This window comes from Gossypium arboreum, chromosome 13 (genome assembly GCF_025698485.1).
Source record: "Gossypium arboreum isolate Shixiya-1 chromosome 13, ASM2569848v2, whole genome shotgun sequence".
Taxonomy (NCBI): domain Eukaryota; kingdom Viridiplantae; phylum Streptophyta; class Magnoliopsida; order Malvales; family Malvaceae; genus Gossypium; species Gossypium arboreum.
The window spans coordinates 442722-461841 of NC_069082.1; the positions used below are offsets into that span (position 1 = coordinate 442722).

The following is a 19120-nucleotide window of genomic DNA, read 5'->3' on the forward strand; positions in this document are numbered from 1 at the left end:
CTAATTTATATGTATAGATTGTTATCAAGCGAAAAGTTGGTTTATTTGGTTTACAATTTACTTTATAGTTATCATAATTAATTTTTTCGGATTTGTTTAGACAAGATAAAATAATTGAATGAAAGTGTAATTACTAGAACAATGATTATACTATGTTGTAATTGTAAAGAACTGTAATTCTTAAGATGTATTTGGTTGATAGAGGGTAATTATATCGTAATTTCAAATTGTAATTACTAGTTCAAATTGTAATTACACAGTTGCATGATTTATATTTTTAAAAAATATTAATTACTATAAAAATTATTAGTATGATAAAAATAATTTTTAAACAAGTAACAAAAATTAAAATCAAATCATCATATGTATCATGTTAATCTAAAAATTAGTTAATAATACAATTACTAATAAAATAAGAAGAAAACACACATCATATACAATTTTATTTAATTGTTCTAGTACATGTTTGTTGGGTTATTTCCTTTTAATATTTAACATGTGCTCATTATCATCATCTGTTGGTTATTGACCAAGTTCATCGTCATTTGAATTTGAATATGGATCATTAAGATTATCAAAATCTCTTTCTTCCATGTACTCTTTGAAATATACATAATTTCAATTCCACCTATGATTCAAGTTATAAAATATGCAACATGCTAGCACGATCCAACCTTGTTTTTCATGTTATATTAAGGTGATGTTTCTAATACAAAAAATATTTTTTTTACGTCTTTGCATACAATTTTGATAGTTATACATAACTCTATTGAGAAAAATAGATATAAAAATAATTAGTAGAATTCAATTAAGAGAGCAAATGAGTTATGCTATGGGAATGCGTGATCTAATTTAAATAAATTGTGTATTTGAGTTTTTTAATTAGAATTGAGTTTTTCTAATTGGTAAGGATGTTGGCAAGTTAAATTTTAGGAATGTCTCTTAAGGTTATTCAACTTGCAAGGGCTAATTGTCGAGTTGTTCATGCGATTAATTTACAAACTAAAGAATGATGCAATGACATGTTTTAAAAATGACGATTGTAACATTAAATCAAATTAAATTTTGTTGGTAGAGAAGAATAAATCAAACAAAATTTACATTTATTTATTATTATATAGAAAGAATAAATAATTTTCACTCGATAAATACATGTATAAAAAAGAGGAGGAGAAATTCTATTTTTCGTCAATTGATCACCAGATTTATAAGCAACTTTTTGGTCGAACTAAATTCAATGCTTTCCCACGAACATTGGAACAAGATGATTGAGCAGGTTTATTCAAATATGACAAATTGACATTTTGCAATCTTATCCCAGTGCATGGATTCTTCGAGCTACAATCAAATTTTATAGCTACCTGTGTGGATGATGTTCCTCTAATACCTTCATATATGATATCTTTAATTTTAATTCCAGATACCTACCATCATTGAAATATAAGCAAGATTAGTTTAACTGCTTCAAGTGACATGTACCAAAAATAAATAAAATCAAGAGCATTTCCATTTGCTATTGATTTAACAATTTTAATCTAAAAATATTTAGAATTAATACTATAATTGCAATATACTATACCTGATTAGGACAATTTAGATTGTGTGGGCAATAATTCTGATCAATTACAATAGGATTTTGCACATTTACCATCAAAGAATCCGTAAACCGAACTCCTTGAACAAATCCAGTACTAGGCCTAGCCCATGACTTGATCCTCAAACCATTTTGAGTGCCTATAAAAATTGTCTTTCTTATAGTGACATTTTGGACCCCTTCCTCTTTCAAATCTTTTGCTAAACTTCCAATGCTGCAAAGTGCAAATAAATCAGAACAAACCAATTATACCAATAATAATGAAAAGGAAATAATTTTATATCAAAGTACCTAATGCCATGACCAGGACCGCAAGTGACTTGTTCGACCCATAAGTTTTTTGTACCGGGACCAATCGAGATGCAATCATCTCCAGTTTTAATTGAACATTTTATGATATTCACATTTTTGGATAATTGGACATGGATGCCATCGGTGTTGGGGCTATCACCTGCGGCGATGATCCTAACTCCTTGGACGTGTACATTTTCGCATCCATTGATCACGATGTGAAACATTTGACTATTTAAGGACAATAATCTACGGATCCTGATATTTTTGGAGTTGGTAAAGCTTAACGTCTGCTCTCACACACAAATCAAAATTAGCATGTCAATTCATGGATGATACAGGTTTATTTATTATATAGTATTATGTAGCCTAGAATCATATAGGAAGTGAAAAATGAATACTACCGTAGCCCCGGAAGGACAGTTGGAGTGGGAAGCTTTGCAAGCCCAGAGAGATGGTCCTTTGGCATCAAGTGCACCACCTAGGATTGAAACGCCATTCACTCCTTCAAAGCTCAGCCAATCGGTAGATTTGCCTAGTACTCTACAATCCTGAGGGGCTACCAGGGTACCGTCAATTCTAATAGTGATATGAGGGCTTTTACAGCCACCTTTGAAGGCCATTGAACCGAGCAAATACCGGCCTTTGGGTACATATATCATAGTGGGGTCAGCTGAGCTACAGGCTGCTTCCCATGCCATGAGGAAAGCCTTGGTGGAGTCAGTTTTTCCATTAGGCTTAGCCCCAAAGTTTAACACATTGTACTTTGTTAATGCAGACGTTGAATTTATGGCTAAGATGAAAAAGAGAAAGAGAATAATGGCATGAGAAGGACGTGTGAGGTTCATCATTTGAAACGGGGATGAAAGTAGTGAGTTATTAAGAGGGTGATTGATGAATGAGAAGAGTCTCATAGAAAAAGGATATTTATAGTTTCTCAGATTCAGGATTAAAGAGAATAATTGTGGAAGTGTAGGATTAAAGAAAGCAGCTGTTTTGTGTGGTTGTATGAAATCCAGTGTGCTATGTGGAGCTTGCTTGGCTACAACTTAAGCGGCAATTAATTAATTAATTAGGAATAATACATTTTATGTTGCATGCAAGCACAAAATTTCATTCAGCTTCTTCCTTGTACATGACAAAATCTAATTTTTGTTTTATTTATTAAACAGATAGGGTTCATCCATTTTATTGTTTCATTTATTTTGCTTATAATCTTAGTTATTATAATTAAATTATTTAATGTAAATTTAAATTTATAAATATATTATTTAAGGAGAGGAATTCATTTATTATATTGTAAAACTAAAATAATTTTATATTCTTTCTTATATTTTTATATAATTAATATTTTAATGATCTGTGAATTGATTTTTGATGAAATAGCTAAGTTTGCTAGTGTCTTCTATTAGAAGTCCTTGCTGCCATATTCTTTTCTCATCTTCAGAAATCTGTTCTCCCAAGAAATTGTTGAGTCAAAAGAGACTTATAAGAAAACTGTGCCTCAATTGAAATTTTCTCACAAGTGATTAGAAGGAAAACATGTGATGAATGAGCCAAGCAAAGCTCAAGCTTCGGAGGTTGAATTTGTTGGGGAAGAAGAAGGAAGTTACGATGTGCCCACTCTCGCAGGCACTATTCCCATCTCGAGAGGCATTTCAGGCTAGAACTGTTGCAGACCTACAAGCCTCTGTCGATTTCCTCCAAAAACTCTATGATAAGGCAGAAGCCAAGGCTGTTAAGAAGATTAATAATAAACAGAAAGCCATTATTGCAGATATTCGAGCTTCTGAAGATGCTGCCTAGTTTGGCAATTATGTAGAACAAAAAGGGGGAGTTTTGTCTGGATTTTTTACGAGCTTCTTTAAGGTTTATAGTTTTTGGATAACTGTAAGGTGATTATGCTGCTACTCATTTTGCTAGTGACGAACTTGGATTTCGTTTTGTTATGATAAGGTGTTTAGTTTAATTGATACTTTGTTTTTTCCGCTTGCTTAGTTGTAATTATTGTTGGTCAGTTGATGCAAACTTATCTTAGCATTGTTGGTCAGTTGATGCAAACTTATCTTAGCATTGATGATTGATTGCTTAATTATTTTCCAAGTTAAGTTAGATTAAGTTAATACGTATATGTTGAGGGGAAACTTATGTTCATCAATGATTCTTGTGTCATGTTTTATAAGTTTTATTCAACAAATTGTCAAAGAGGGAGATTATTGAAAAATATGAAACTCGCAATTTGGTATCAAAGGAACTGCCCACTTCTCTATCCACCAAATCTGTATAGTAACTGATTACTTTTTTAACTGTTGACAATTTATTGAACGGACATGACAATTACTTAGATGAATATCTAACCTATTATGAAAGATCATGCTATTATGGACTACTAATATTGGTAATTGATTTGAATTGAAATTCCTCAAAGTTCTTTTAGATTATGTATTGGAACCCACCCATTGTTTGAAAATTCAAAAAGGGTGGGCACCGAAAGTAGAAAATAAGATTGGTTGGCAAGTTGGGTTAAAAGTTAGCATGGAATAATTGCAATTTTGGTCCCTAATTGTATAGGGACATTGCAAGTTGATCCTTGAACCTCAACTATAAATAGGCCTAACCATTTCTTACTTTCTTCATCCCATAATTGCCATTCTCTACTTAAGGCATTATTCTCTCTCACTATTTGTAAATTTCACTTGTAATTTTTGGAGTGAAATATATTTGGTAGTGCCCGAGGACGTAGGCAAAATTTGCTGAACCTCGTTAAAATTCTGGTGTTCTTTATTATTTATTTTGCATATTTTGTGAATGTAATTGTAGTGATTTATTGTGCTATTAAATTACGATAGAGGGATATTCTGGCTAGGAAAGACTTGGTATTTAAGTGATCTTCGTGATCTGCCTCTCTTTCTTGGGAATTAAACTTAGTGTGATTTTTCAGTACAATATTTTTACTCTTTCACATTCTTCCGCGCAATAGTTGGTATCAGAGCCAGATTCGTACTTGAGGAATACGACCATTTATGACACTATTCACGTATACAATACTATTCACGTATCTGAGACTATTTACGTATCTGAGATACTATTCATGTATACTGATCTGTTCACGATACTGATGAGTTGGGATTGAGGAGAAAAATGGCGCAAAGATCGTCATCAACAATGACTCTTGTGACAAATGTAAAATTTGAAGTAGAGAAATTTGACGGTACCAATAATTTTGGTATGTGGCAATGTGAGATCTGGATGTCTTATGTCGCAAGAGCTAGATATAGCCCTTGAAGAAAAACCTGACAAGATGGATGACAAGGAGTGGGCCAAGATCAATAGACAGGCATGTGGTACAATCCGCCTATGTTTGGCCAAAGAGCAGAAGTACTCTGTCATGATGGAGACATTAGCGAAGAAGTTATGGGATACACTAGAAGAAAAGTTTCTAATGAAAAGTTTTGAAAATAGGCTTTATATGAAAAAGAAACTTTATCGATTCACGTATGCACCCGGTATGTCGATGAATGACCATGTGAACTCATTCAATAAAATTTTAGCAGACTTGCTAAATTTGGATGAGAAATTTGAAGATGAAGACAAGGCATTATTGTTGTTGAATTCCCTTCCTGATGAATATGATCATCTTACCACCACATTGCTTCATGGGAAGGACACGATCACATTTGATGCAGTCTGTAGTGCGTTGTATAGATCTGAGACTCGAAAGAAAGATAAAAGAGATCACAGAGATACAACTGCGAAGTCTTAACAAGAAGAAGTCGTTCACACAATGAAAGAACGGTAGAAGGGAAAGTCCAAAGGGAGACCCGCCAAAGATGAATGTGCCTTCTGCCGTGAAAAAGGGCATTGGAAAAAGAATTGTCGTAAGCTACAAAAGGGCAAGGCTATTTCTAATGCATGTGTAACGGAGCATGATGAGGAGTCAGATTTTAGCTTGGTTGGCATGGCAATGGCATGTCAAACGGATGAGTGGATTTTGGATTCAGGATGTACTTACCATATGTGTCCTAATAAGGATTGGTTTTCTAGTCTTAAAGAGCTAGAAGGTGGAATTGTTCTTATGGGCAATGATAGTGCTTGTAAGATAATGGGAGTGGGTACAGTCCAATTGAAGAATCACGACGGCTCATTCCAAGTCTTGACAGATGTTCGCTACGTACCTAGCCTGAAAAAAAAATCTCATCTCATTAGGGGCCCTAGAATCTAAAGGGCTCACAATCACTTTGAGAGATGGATTACTAAAAGTAGTAGCTGGGCAATTGACGGTGATGAAAGGCACAAGAAGAAATAACTTGTACTTTTTAAATGGAAGTACAGTTATTGGATCAACATTAGAGGTGTGCATGGGCCGAGCTACCCGGCCCGGCCCGAAAGCCCGCCCGAAAAATAGGAGGGTTTGGATAAAAATATAGGCCCAAAATATGGGTTTGGGCACAAAACAAGCTTGTTTAGAAAATGGGCAGAAGCTTTAGTAAAAAATTTGGCCAGAGAGCCGGTCCCATCCTACCCAAATTATATAATAAATATATTTTTTTATTTTAATTATATTTATATTTTAATTTTAATTTTAATATAATCAATTTTTATTATATTTTTCAAATTATGTATTGTTTTAAGAATTGTTTTAATATATTTTTATTTGTTTCTTGTTTTAATATTTGTTTTAAATGTATTTGATTATTTAATATATTTTTAAATTTTTATTTAATAAAATAAGTTAAAAATTTTAATATGGGGGCAGGCCGGCTCTAAGCTTAACAATTTTATTTCGGCCGGGCTTAGGTAAATTTTAGGCCCATATTTGGTAGGGCCCAGCCTAGAAAACCTACTGAATTTTTTGTGGGTCGGCCCGATCAAGCCCATGCAAACCTCTAATCAACATCAACAGCTTTCTACAAAGATGTAGATTCAGAGGCTACCGATTATGGCATATGCGATTGGGACATGCTGGTGAAAAAGCTTTGCAGACTTTGGCGAAGCAAGGCTTGTTGAAAGGTGCAAATTCTTGCAAATTGGAATTCTGTGAACATTGTGTTTTGGGCAAGCAGACGAGGGTAAAATTTGGTCCAGCAATTCACAATACGAAAGGAATTCTGGACTACGTTTACAGTGATGTGTGGGGACCTACCAAAGTGACTTCTTTGGGAGGTATGCACTATTTTGTTACTTTTGTTGATGATTATTCAAGAAAAGTATGGGTGTATCTAATGAAAAGAAAAATTGAAGTTTTGGATGCATTTCTGAAATGGAAAAAGATGGTGGAGACTCAGACTGGTCGAAAAGGTCAAACGACTTCGATCAGATAATGGCACTGAGTACAAAAATGATCCATTTCTACAAGTACATCAAGATGAGGGCATTGTGCGACACTTCACTGTTCGGGATACACCACAGCAGAATGGGGTGGCAGAACGCATGAATCGAACTATACCGAGAAAGTTCGATGTATGTTGTCCAATCTTTGGATTAGGCAGGAATTTTAATGAGGCGATTACATATGCGTGCCATCTAATTAACCGTTTGCCATCAGCTGCAATAAATGGAAAAAAATCCTATGGAGATGTGGACTGGTAAATCTGCTACTGATTATTATTCTTTACATGTATTTGGTTTCCCTGCATATTATCATGTAAAAGAATCTAAGTTAGACCCAAGTGCAAAGAAAGCATTATTCTTAGGTATAACTGATGGAGTAAAAGGATACCGTCTCTGGTGTCCTGATAGAAGGAAGATTGTTTTCAGTCGAGATGTGACTTTTGATGAATCAACCATGTTAAAGTACAAGGATTCACAAAAGGATGACAAAACCAGTAGTACTTTGCAGCAGGTGAAGCTTGAAAAGGTTAACAATGATCCAGCTAATATTGAAGGGACAAATGATGAAGAGGTTCCTACCCAAGAACCTCTATAGCAACAAGATTCAATTGCATATAGGAGGCCAAGAAGAAAGATTCGTAAGCCTGCTCGCTTTGATGATATAGTGGCCTATGCACTTCCAATTGCAAATGATGATATTCCTTCTACTTACACAGAAGCAATAAGTAACCCTGATGGTGTAAAGTGGAAGCAAGCAATGAATGAAGAAATGCAGTCTCTTCATAAAAATAGGACCTGGGAGTTGATGACACTACCCAAGGGAAAGAAGGCAATTGGATGCAAATGGGTATATGCAAAGAAGGAAGGATTTCCTGGTAAAAATGAAATTGATACAAGGCTAGATTGGTAGCAAAGGGTTACGCCGTAAAGAAGGAATAGACTATAATGAAGTGTTTTCTCCAGTTGTGAAGCATTCATCTATACGGATTTTGCTAGCCTTGGTTGCGCAATATGATCTCGAACTAGTTCAACTTGATGTGAAGACTGTGTTTTTACACGGTAATTTGGAAGAGGAAATCTATATGACTCAGCCAGATGGATTCAATGTTGCTGGAAAAGAAAATTGGGTTTGCAAACTGACAAAGTCACTTTATGGATTGAAGCAATCTCCGAGGCAGTGGTACAAGTGATTTGATCAGTTCATGAAAGGGCAAAGGTACACAAGAAGTAAATTTGATCATTGCTTGTATTTTCAGAAGCTACAAGAAGGAACTTTCATATACTTGCTTTTATATGTTGATGATATGCTAATAGCATCTAAGAGCAAAATTGAGATTGAAAGATTGAAGACTCAACTCAATCTCGAATTTGAGATGAAAGATCTAGGAGAAGCTAAAAAGATTCTCGGCATGGAAATATGGAGAGATAGAGCTCATGATAGAGTTAGCTTGTCTCAGAAGCAGTATTTGAAAAAGGTACTACAGCAATTTGGCATGAACGAATAGAAAAAACCTGTAAGTACCCCGTTGGCTTCTCATTTCAAGCTTTCTGTACAACTATCTCCTTCGACGAATACAGAACGAGAATACATATTGCAAGTTCCGTATTCTAATGCAGTGGGTAGCTTGATGTATGCAATGGTGTGTACAAGACCCGACATTTCACAGGCAGTTAGTACAGTGAGCGGTATATGCATAATCTCGAAAAGGACATTGGCAAGTCGTGAAATGGATTCTACGGTATATTCGTAAGACCGTGGATGTTGGATTCTTGTTCAAGCGAGGATAATACACTTGGTAAAGGTGTTATTAGGTACGTTGATTTCGACTATGCGGTGATTTGGACAAGCGAAGATCAACCACCGGTTATGTGTTTACACTTGCTGGAGGACCAATAAGTTGAAAGTCTACACTACAGTCTACAGTTGCGTTGTCAACCACAGAAGCCGAGTACATGGTTGTAACAGAGGCTGTAAAGGAGGCTATTTGGTTACAAGGTATGACTAAAACCTTGGGATTGGTCCAGGAGCATATTAACGTGTATTGTGATAGTCAAAGTGCTATTCATTTAGCAAAGAATCAAGTTTATCATGCACGTACAAAGCATATTGACGTACGTTTCCACTTTGTGCGGAAAATTATTGATGAGGGGAAAATTTATCTTCAGAAGATCAAGACTGTAGATAATCTCGCAGATATGATGACCAAGGTGGTAACAGTAACCAAGTTTGAACATTGTTTGAACTTGATTAATATCCTGCAAGTTTAACAGTTGAAGAAGGCACTATCAAGTATTGTTGTCAAAGGCAGAAAGAATTGTGTGAAGATAAGATTATCCTAATCAAATCTTCAAGGTGGAGATTATTGGAACCCACCCATTGTTTGAAAAGTTAAAAAGGGTGGGCACCAAAAGTAGAAAGTAAGATTGGTTGGCAAGTTGGGTTAAAAGTTAGCATGGGATAATTGCAATTTTGGTCCCTAATTGTATAGGGACATTGCAAGTTGATCCTTGAACCTCAACTATAAATAGGCCTAACCATTTCTTACTTTCTTTATCCCATAATTGTCATTCTCTACTTAAGGCATTATTACTTGTAATTCTTGGAGTGAAATATATTTGGTAGTGCCCGAGGACGTAGGCAAAATTTGCTGAACCTCGTTAAAATTCTGGTGTTCTTTATTATTTATTTTGCATATTTTGTGAATGTGATTGTAGTGATTTATTGTGCTATTATATTACGATAGAGGGATATTCTAGCTAGGAAAGACTTGGTATTTAAGTGATCTTCGTGATCTACCTTTCTTTCCTGGGAATTGAACTTAGTGTGATTTTTCAGTATAATATTTTTACTCTTTCACACGCTTCCGCCCAACATTATGAAATTTAGATTTAACCATGATTCTAAGCTACCAATGGTCCCATATTTTCTAGTGATGGTATTATTGTTTATTGGGATTACGTTAAATCTTATGTTGTAAAAGTCTCGAAACTAATGTCTATATATTTCAGAAACTTGTATGGAAAATGTATTGATTATTAGGCATTTAATCTATTCTTGTGAGAATACTTTTGTAAAAGCGTTGTTGTTAAAATAAAACCAGTTAGAGAAGAGAGTTCATATTTCTCACTAAGTTAGCTCTATAGACGTAGGAAAACTTAACATTTAAACAACATTTTTATATCTTACAACTTGAGAAGGATGGATTTTCTTTTATGAATCGATAAAATGTATTAAGTTACCATACAGTAAAATAGTTTATTTAAATTTTTACTATAAATTACAAATTTTTACTTGAAAACAATATTAAGTAATACAATTAACAATTTTAAATAAACAAAATGTTATGCATAGGTCAATCTCCAATAAATTGGTGTTTTTCTTCTTTTAAATTTAATATGGTTGTAGTAAAATTTACTAAGTTATGGTTATGGTGTATGAAAACAAAGATGAAACTGAGGTTTAAATTGTATATTTTTACGATAGTAATAATATAATTTCATCATTTTAATAATTTATATCTTTATAATTTTAAAAAATTATTAAAATTTTATCATTTTGGATGTCAAAGTATAATTTTACTATTACTAATTTAAAATTTTATAAATTATAAAATAAATTAAATGAAAAATTTTCCATTTTAGGAGTTCGAGGCCCTTGCTGGCCTTGACTTCGCCATTGAATTGTTGCAATGTGGTGCCTATATTTGGATATAGAAAAAAAAAGATGAAATTTATAAGATTTAAATCATAATAAACAATAACGCTAACATAATAGACGATATGCTTAACCAATACCGACTTTGTTAACAAAACAAAAACATCCCAACATTGCTTATCAGAACCCTCGGATGTGCCACCTTTTGCCTCCGCATCATTACATAATAACCTCAGTACAAATGACAGTTTACTAACACGTAAACATGTTCACACCAACTTACATGCCGTATCATTCATCACTATATCCTACAATCCATCGCTTATCAAATATTAAACACTCTATTTTTTCTCTGATATTGTCTCTTCAAATTTCGATAAAAGGAATAATTTTAAATATATCAACTGCTGATTAATTAAATACAGAATTAGATAAAATTTAAAAAATAAAATATGGTTCGAAAAAAGGAAAAATATATAAGTTTACCAATTGCTCTAGACGTGGTTAAAAGGCCGTGAACACTAGGGCCGTCACAGTACATTATTTTTCCACCATCTTCTTAGATTCGGCTTAGTTCATTAGGTCAATCCGACTGCAATCAAATAATAAGTGGTAGATACTGACATGGCAAGAGACAGCTGTTTGGCTCGCGTCACTGCCGGCGTTGCCGTCGGAGGAGCCCTTGGCGGCGCCGTTGGTAAGTCTCCTATTTTTTCCACTACTCACTAAAACCCTAAACCTCATTGTTCTGTTTCTGGTTATCATAAAAAAATAAACAGCCACAAATCAAATTCGTATCAATTGCAAATTTCAATTACGATAATAGTTTAATTATTTCCAAAAGCATGAAATTATCTATTTTCTTTTTAGAATAGTGACTCTGAAACTTATTTCTAAATTACTGTCAATTGCAATTATAATAATAATTACTATTGTCAAATTTTAAGTATTTTCAAAAGCTTGAAATTATCCGATTTCGGTTTAGTATAGTGATTGTAGAACAAATAATAAGTATCTTCATAGTATTTTCTTTTTCCTTTAGATTATGGATTTTTCGGATTTTAATTTTCAGTGTTGATAGTTTGCAGAGAAAGTTATCGGTGAATGCACTTGACAGGTCCCTCTATTATAGAGACCTGATCAAATTAGTCCCTTTAGTCTCGGTACTATTAAAAAAATCAAATAAGTTCAAATGTAACATTTAATGCGTAAAAATTATTTTTTGCTGTTTCACAAAGTTAATATTTTTAAAGTTTTTATGGTTCTGTAAATGAAATCTTTTGTTTGGAATTGAACTGCAATTGAAAAAATAATTTTCAAGACATTTTTTATATGGTAAATGTTAACTCTGTTACAATTTGGACTTATTTGATTCTTTTTAATAGTACAGGGACTAAATTGATCCATTTAATAATAGAGGTACTAACTTGATCCAGCCCCTATAATACAAGGATCTTCGAGGTATTTTAACTGAAAGTTATTAGTAAAAGAAAGCGCCAGATAATCAAATAAAACATTGTTTACTTTTCAATTCATAAATTGATTAAAGAAAAACTTGCTTCCTTGATTTTCTTAATATGGTCCTATTATGAGTTCTAGCTAGCTAATTACATGTTTTGAGCTTGTTGCCTTCATCATTGAAAAGCTGTTTTCTTGTTTAATATTTGCTGTTAGATGGATGTGATTAAGTGGGAACAATTTAGCTAATTACATGTTTCAATTGGCAAGTTAAATTCCCTGGTATATTTATAGTGGTGATATGTAGAAACTATAGACTAGGAGACAATGTAATTGTGAACTTCTAGTTTTGGTCATAGAACTGAGTATGTTATCTGTCTTTTGGCATATAATAAAGCACATTGGTCTCCGCTCCTTGGGTTACAGCTATAATAGAGCTACCCTTCTCCATTCCATTAAGCTGTCCTTCCTAAGATTCGACCTTGAGACCTCTAAGCTGGAAGTTTAAGCTTTAACTATTGGGGACGTAGTGCTGGAGTTTAGTGCATATGCAGATAATGGACAACCATCAAGAAACATGCATTGCTATTACTTTGTGGTATATTTGGATTTTTATGGACAGTTGCACCATTCAAGGATAATGTTCTCCGGGTGTCAGAGAGGTTAGAAGGATGAAGATGGATTGTTAGGAGAGGAATTAGATTACTGTAGAGAGATGGATTGCGAAAGGGGGGCAGGGGCAGGGGTGGGGGTGGGGAGGTCTTCTATTAGAATCTTTTAAATGTAGCTGCTCTCTTTCTTTGTTGCTTTGAAGCATTACTTTCCTGGATCATATATTGTCTGTGCTTTGATTTTAATCTTTTATTCTTGAACGGTAAATAAGTTTCTTTTATGTGATTGTGCAGGTGCTGTTTATGGTACTTATGAGGCTATTAGATACAAGGTAATCTCCCAACATTTTACTTTTCTTTCATGAAATTAAACCATGTTGATTCTATGTTTGTGTTTCTGCATTTGCCACCCGAGTCACAAGTAGTGATAAAACTTACATGGATCATGATCCGTATTTTTATAAACCTTGCAAAGACCTGTGTCATTTTGGTATCTGGCCATGTGATGACTTGCCTGTGTCATGGATGATATTTTAACAGAAATGACCAATTTCCTCTTTGATCTAATTTATAGAGACTAGTTTGTCCATTTTTTGAGTAGAAGGGGCAAAATGCATTCCAACTCTTAGTAAAGAAGCCTTCATAGTACTTTTACCGATAAAATCTCGCTTCCATTGCTGGGGATGACATTGGCATGTTTAACTAGTACCTGAACATAAATGTTAAATGCTAAAAGAAAGGTTTTGTGTGTATTAATAATCTCATTCATTTGGAATTGATTCATATTGCGGCGATATGCAGGTCCCAGGACTCCTCAAGATTAGATATATTGGGCAAACAACTCTTGGTAGTGCTGCGATTTTCGGTCTTTTTTTGGGTGCTGGAAGCTTGATACATTGTGGGAAATCATACTGACTATTCTTTGTTTGCCTTATAACCTTGAGATTATATTCTTTGGATGATGCTAGCATAGTCTTTAGATGGAAGGTGTAAAATGCTTTTGCGTAACCTTTGGTTTTTTTTTTTTTTTTTTGGTTTCTATGTTTCTTGTCTTAAGTGGGTGAAAATTTGAAAATCTATTACTTCAGTATCACAAATTTTCGCTTTTGGGTTTCGTTTTTCCCCCTTAAAGAAAACCCGCACTCATTGTTAAAAAAGAACTCACTTAGAGCAGAGATGAGTGCATTTTATTGACCTTTACTTTTGTCACTTTCATCCACATTGAAATTTAGGAAACCACGTCTCGATTTGCTACGATGTCCACGTTGAGCTTTAGGAGACCATGTCTCGGTTTGCTAAGACGTGCAGGGCTATTATCAGTGCCAAAACTCATCCGCAGGAGATCTCTTCTGGAAAAATGTTTGGCCTTGATCAATTTCTATCAAAGAGAGCATGAGTTTGCCATTAAGCGCCACATAAAAGAAAAGAGCTTTCCTTTTCAACATCGAACTTTCATCCAGATGTTCTCTTTGCTATCATTGTGGGAGCCCAAAGTAGATTGGAATCTATCTTGGGACATATGAACCCTTAAATTTTTCCTTCTTTAAGGCTTGATCTTTGCCAAAGAAAAGAAATGTTTTGGTCCACATTTACCAAAACACTATTGTACAACTGAAGATATGATTAGTTTTTTTTTATAAGTGACAATGATGCATTTAAAGACCGTAGTGCGTGATGACAGGGGTGACGCTAGGGGCAAATGTCATAGTCCACTCGTGAGCAGGCCATCCAAAGGTGTGGAGTAAGTCTCTCCTAGTGCATTAGAAAAAACTTGAGTTAATTTGCATAAGCAATGTTGAATTGGTTTTGAGACAATCTCATTGAAGTCTTGAGATGAGTTGTTTTTGTTTTGAAACGAGAAAGCATCGAAAGCTTTACCTAACTTCAAGTCTTGAGAAACAATAACTCTTTATCTTGAGACATTCAAACATCGAAAAAAAAATAGAAAAATAGGGAAGGTTCGTCTCAAGATTTGAGGGACCTTGTCTTGAGACATGATGTTCATTATCTCGAGACATGTTTATATGAAAGTAAAACTACTAAAAATAAAAATGAAGCCTGTCTCAAAACATGGAGTCCCTTGTTTCAAGACATAAATTTAAAATTTGACATTTTAGTTTAGATTTGAATCCTAACTCTGAATTTGACTTAGTATAACTCTATATCTAATGAAATAGATTCTTATGCTCCATAAATGTATGTATTTGATCATAATGAATAAGTTTATTGTTTTGAATGATGATTATGAATTTAACTGTGAAATTATGTCAAGTTAATTCAAGTTGCTTTGGTAATGTAATGTGATATCACACATTCAAATCCGAAAATCGGGTCGGGTGTGTAGTGTCTCATTCAAGTTTGGGGTTTAGAGAGACACAACCATAGTGGATAGTGCCTCTTACTGTTAGCCCGTTAAAGGTTTAGAAAACAAAATGCAATTTAAGGGTGAGTTTGGATGGGCGAGTAGGTGCGATGCGGTGCGTTTAGCTTACTTTTTATCTCACGCTACAGTATCGCTACAGTATCTAATCTCACCGCCACCACTATTTTTACACTAATCACAAGTAAACGCACCGTCAATCCAAACTCACCCTACATCTAAGTATAAATCACGGAAGAATATAGAGAAGACACTGTAACACCATAAATCTGAATTTATGGCCATCTAAATCATTACAGATAGATATTAGTTTTGCAGGCATAAAAGTTACATCTTTGTTACATCTTTCCCATCATGTATTTGATGCATGGATAAGCAAGAGTGTTTGCCCTCTACAAACCAAAAAATACAAGACCAAAAGACCCATAAAGCTACCAAAAAGATACACTAATCTATTGCTTGGGATCACAACAAAACAGAATGAGGGCAGATTTACAGGCACAACCCCATCACTGCTCTTTCCATATCCTTCCTGTCACTCTAAGCTTCAATTCTTTCCGGTCTCCCCCAGAGAAGAACAAAGCCATGTTGCGCTGGATAATGAGACCATCAAAACTATCACGAACCTTCCGGTGACTGTCCCTTATGCTCCTTGGCACCCCTTGCCAAATCAGCTTCCTCCCGTTCCCACCCACCTCGAGGCTGTAGCTATAGTTCTTTGCCTCATTATTGTCACCCATAAACCGCAAGAATGCTATATAAACAGGAGCTAATCCGATATGGAATGCTTCAAAATGCAGGCAAAAGTACTGACCAAAGCAACTGAAAACCTAGAAATTGAGAAAACAAATCCAACTATAAGTTGCGTACCCTTTGCAAATCCTTTATATGAAGTATAAAAATACATATAAGAACAATTCCTTTTCCAAAAGCAGCTTTCAATTTTATGTACCAAATCAACTTCAATAAATTGTCCCATCTATTATTGTATTCTTCTCCTAGAGGGTTGGGAAGAAACCAAATTTGATAAATATAATGCAAGAATAAAGCAACGGTACCGTTAGCATCCATGTAGCATTCTCAACCTCATGTGGATTTGATTTGACATAGCGGTGGTTAAAGGTGCAGCCATTGTGCATATCGACTTTGTGATCATCTTTTAGGTGGGCCACTAGATGAGGAATATCACCAATGACTGTGCATTCTGACCCAGCATAGGGGCAGCCATATGGTCTATAAGAACATTGATACTCGTGTTTTGGCTTGCTATAATATGGATATATGCCATTGCACCCAAAGCTTTGATATTTACAGGGAAGCTCAAGAGAAGCAGCAAGTTTCTCCAAAGCAAGACACCTAATATTCCCGAGTTCATGCCTGCATGTAGGGCACCGGTTGTCAACCTTTGGCTTGCAACCAGAACACAATGTGTGACCATTTAAACACTGCATAAAGGAGGTAAACCAGCAGTTAACTTCAGTATTAAGTTCCATGTTAAGTTATGATAATGGCTGTATAACAAAGTAATATACAACATAATATTTACAAGGCACTAAAGAGGATTCTGATGCAAGAATTTCTTGCCATTGCACTACCAAGCATACATTGTAGCATTATTTCCCAGTGTGAATCTGCAATTTTCAGGGGGGCATTAATATGGATATTGATCGATTTTTCCCCCTTCCAAATTCCATATCAAGTTAACAAAACTTACTCCTGTGACATCATCAAGTCTATAAAAAAATCGGGGTTTAGTGTAATGATTAGAAAATAAATGTATAACAACATTCATAGATAATGAAAACACAACACATTGGAGGCTTCGTGACCATATCAACATGTGATGTTAAATCTATCCGCATAATGGGTAGAGTGAGATAAATAGATATCATCTTGCACAAGGTAGTTTAAAAACGATAATTAATTACTTTCTTGAAAGTAAGGCATCAATCATAAGGTGTGATATGAAACCAACCTGAAGAATTGGTGGGTACATCGAATTACAACAAACGGGGCATTCCAAAAGCTCTCGAACACTGCTAGACACAGTCCCATTAGGTTTTACAGCAGCTTGAGAAGAAATATTTAGAGACTCACAATCCATAGTGTCTTCATTTTGTGGATGATCAATAGCCTCACCCTTGTTCTGCAAGTCATCGAAAGACGGATTCCCAGATGCCATGCTAGTATCCATTCCCAGTCTGGAAATGAAAAATGCAGAAATCAGTTAACATTCCACCTACCATAAAATGTTTAATATGAACAAAAATTTAAGCAAGATTATAAGATAGTACATAATAGTCTCATTCAAATTCCAAAAAATAAAAGTACTTTTAACACATAAGCTTAAGTGATGGGTAAAAAAGCACTTTATCTGCTGAAAGAAAGCATAATTATATGTATATATGAAGAAAGAATAATCAAACAAAAAGATAAAGAGTGATATTTTACTTTTCAAAAGTTCATCAAAAAATAATAAGATGAATATAATTAATCAATGATTGATTATTTGAGTTAAAACCAACCTAATTATCAGTCAATAATAATAGTCGAGGTCCCTCAATGCCAATCTTCAAAATTAATCAATCAATTTACAAAGAAATTTTCTGAAATTTATTAAATGACAATATATGCTTACCACCCAATTTTGTTAAACCCTCAAACGTCACCCTTTTTCTGTCTTAAATTCATCGGCTGGCTGTAAACTCATCAGAAAATTAGGTTAAACTTAATTTTCCTCATAATTCCCAACTAGAAGTGGGGAAAAAATTCAAGTAACAAAAAAATGGAAAATCCAGTTGTATTGCCAAACCAAATAGGCATTATATAAAAAAGAAAAACAAGAAAACAAAAATCTAATAATTCCAAAAATAAAACCAATTTAAAGACTACAACGGATCTAAAGGAACTTTATGATAATAAAAAAAAAAAACCAAAACCTCCGAAAGAGAAATCCCAGAAAACCCACCTTTAGTTCGAACTAAAACAACCCAATTGAATCAAAAACAGAAAAATGGAAAAAAACATTGGAAAAAAACGAGTGGACGGCCTCCCAAAGTGAAGAATATGAGAATTTATAAAGAAATGGGCGGATGTTTCTTTGTTTTTCTTTTTTCTTTTTTTTCCTTTCTATGAAAGCAACAAATAGCGACAAAAAATTGAAGCGGAGAATTTCAAATGAGAGAAGAGCGAGAGATTGAGCGTGTTTGCCCGTTTCGAAACAGGATTGGGAGAGAGAAATTTTCCCGAGAAAGTACAAAACAAAAAAGAGAGAGAAAAGTTTGAATTTTTTTTTTTTTGGATAAATATACCTTTTCGTACTTGAATTTGGTCCTTATTCAAATTAAGACATTTTAGTCCCATCATTAAAAATGGGATGATGTGTATTAATCAAGTTGTTATGTGTCGTATGTATGTCACATCATCAACTAAATGTATTTTCTACATTAGTGAATATTTTAAAAATAAATAATAATAATCATTTTTATAATAATTAAATTAAAAAAAATTAGCTAACATTTTAGAATGTAAAAAAAAAAAAATCTTATAATGGAATCCTGTGTTGACTTGATGGTCCGAGTGTTCACCATCCTAAATATTTAAATAAATAAATACATCAATATATTAGTCAGATAACCATTTAATCGTGTTAAACGAGTAATAAATAATCATGGGCACGTATTATGTGATTTAATCAATACGAAGTAATTAAGTTAAATAGACTTCTTATTAGCTTAGAAGAGTGTTCACATTAAAATAACGTTCTCCTATGAACATAGGTGGTAAGTTTCGTTTGAAGT

The 19120-nt window shown here is 34.1% G+C and overlaps 3 protein-coding genes across 8 annotated transcripts; 1 reads left to right on the top strand and 2 right to left on the bottom strand.

Annotated features, from left to right (window-relative positions):
• Positions 1-1205: 1205 nt before the first annotated feature.
• Positions 1206-2733, bottom strand: LOC108463513 (polygalacturonase-like). The gene is made up of 4 exons (XM_017763440.2): positions 2290-2733; positions 1886-2175; positions 1580-1808; positions 1206-1424 (listed from the first exon to the last, which is right to left on the bottom strand). The coding sequence occupies exons 1-4, from the start codon at positions 2731-2733 to the stop codon at positions 1206-1208; spliced, it is 1182 nt and encodes a 393-aa protein (XP_017618929.2).
• Positions 2734-11353: 8620 nt separating this feature from the next.
• On the top strand, positions 11354-14037 carry LOC108463134 (uncharacterized). Its single transcript, XM_017763084.2, has 3 exons — positions 11354-11568; positions 13235-13272; positions 13742-14037. Exons 1-3 carry the CDS (start codon positions 11496-11498, stop codon positions 13853-13855), a joined length of 225 nt encoding a protein of 74 aa, XP_017618573.1. The 5' UTR covers positions 11354-11495; the 3' UTR covers positions 13856-14037.
• Positions 14038-15594: 1557 nt separating this feature from the next.
• On the bottom strand, positions 15595-18669 carry LOC108463997 (E3 ubiquitin-protein ligase DIS1-like). 6 transcript variants are annotated; one of them, XM_017764040.2, is made up of 5 exons: positions 18289-18669; positions 17959-18018; positions 17296-17521; positions 16379-16765; positions 15595-16150 (listed from the first exon to the last, which is right to left on the bottom strand). In XM_017764040.2, the coding sequence occupies exons 3-5, from the start codon at positions 17512-17514 to the stop codon at positions 15830-15832; spliced, it is 927 nt and encodes a 308-aa protein (XP_017619529.1). In that variant the 5' UTR covers positions 17515-17521; positions 17959-18018; positions 18289-18669; the 3' UTR covers positions 15595-15829. The 6 variants fall into 6 exon arrangements, with proteins under 6 accessions (XP_017619529.1, XP_052879893.1, XP_052879897.1 ...); XM_053023933.1 differs by lacking the exon at positions 17959-18018; XM_053023937.1 differs by lacking the exon at positions 18289-18669 and having other exon boundaries at positions 17846-17961.
• Between the last annotated feature and the right edge of the window lie 451 nt (positions 18670-19120).

Coding starts and splice junctions, on each gene's coding strand:
- LOC108463134 (XM_017763084.2), top strand. CDS start 11,496: ATGGCAAGAGACAGCTGTTTGGCTCGCGTCACTGCCGGCGTTGCCGTC. Junction 11,569..13,234: donor AGCCCTTGGCGGCGCCGTTG/GTAAGTCTCCTA, acceptor GTGATTGTGCAG/GTGCTGTTTATGGTACTTAT. Junction 13,273..13,741: donor ATGAGGCTATTAGATACAAG/GTAATCTCCCAA, acceptor GGCGATATGCAG/GTCCCAGGACTCCTCAAGAT.
- LOC108463997 (XM_053023933.1), bottom strand. CDS start 17,514: ATGGATACTAGCATGGCATCTGGGAATCCGTCTTTCGATGACTTGCAG. Junction 16,766..17,295: donor TGTACCCACCAATTCTTCAG/GTTGGTTTCATA, acceptor TCCTTTATGCAG/TGTTTAAATGGTCACACATT. Junction 16,151..16,378: donor ATGCTACATGGATGCTAACG/GTACCGTTGCTT, acceptor CTCAATTTCTAG/GTTTTCAGTTGCTTTGGTCA.
- LOC108463513 (XM_017763440.2), bottom strand. CDS start 2,733: ATGAACCTCACACGTCCTTCTCATGCCATTATTCTCTTTCTCTTTTTC. Junction 1,809..1,885: donor GGTCCTGGTCATGGCATTAG/GTACTTTGATAT, acceptor TGCACTTTGCAG/CATTGGAAGTTTAGCAAAAG. Junction 1,425..1,579: donor ATCTAAATTGTCCTAATCAG/GTATAGTATATT, acceptor CAATGATGGTAG/GTATCTGGAATTAAAATTAA.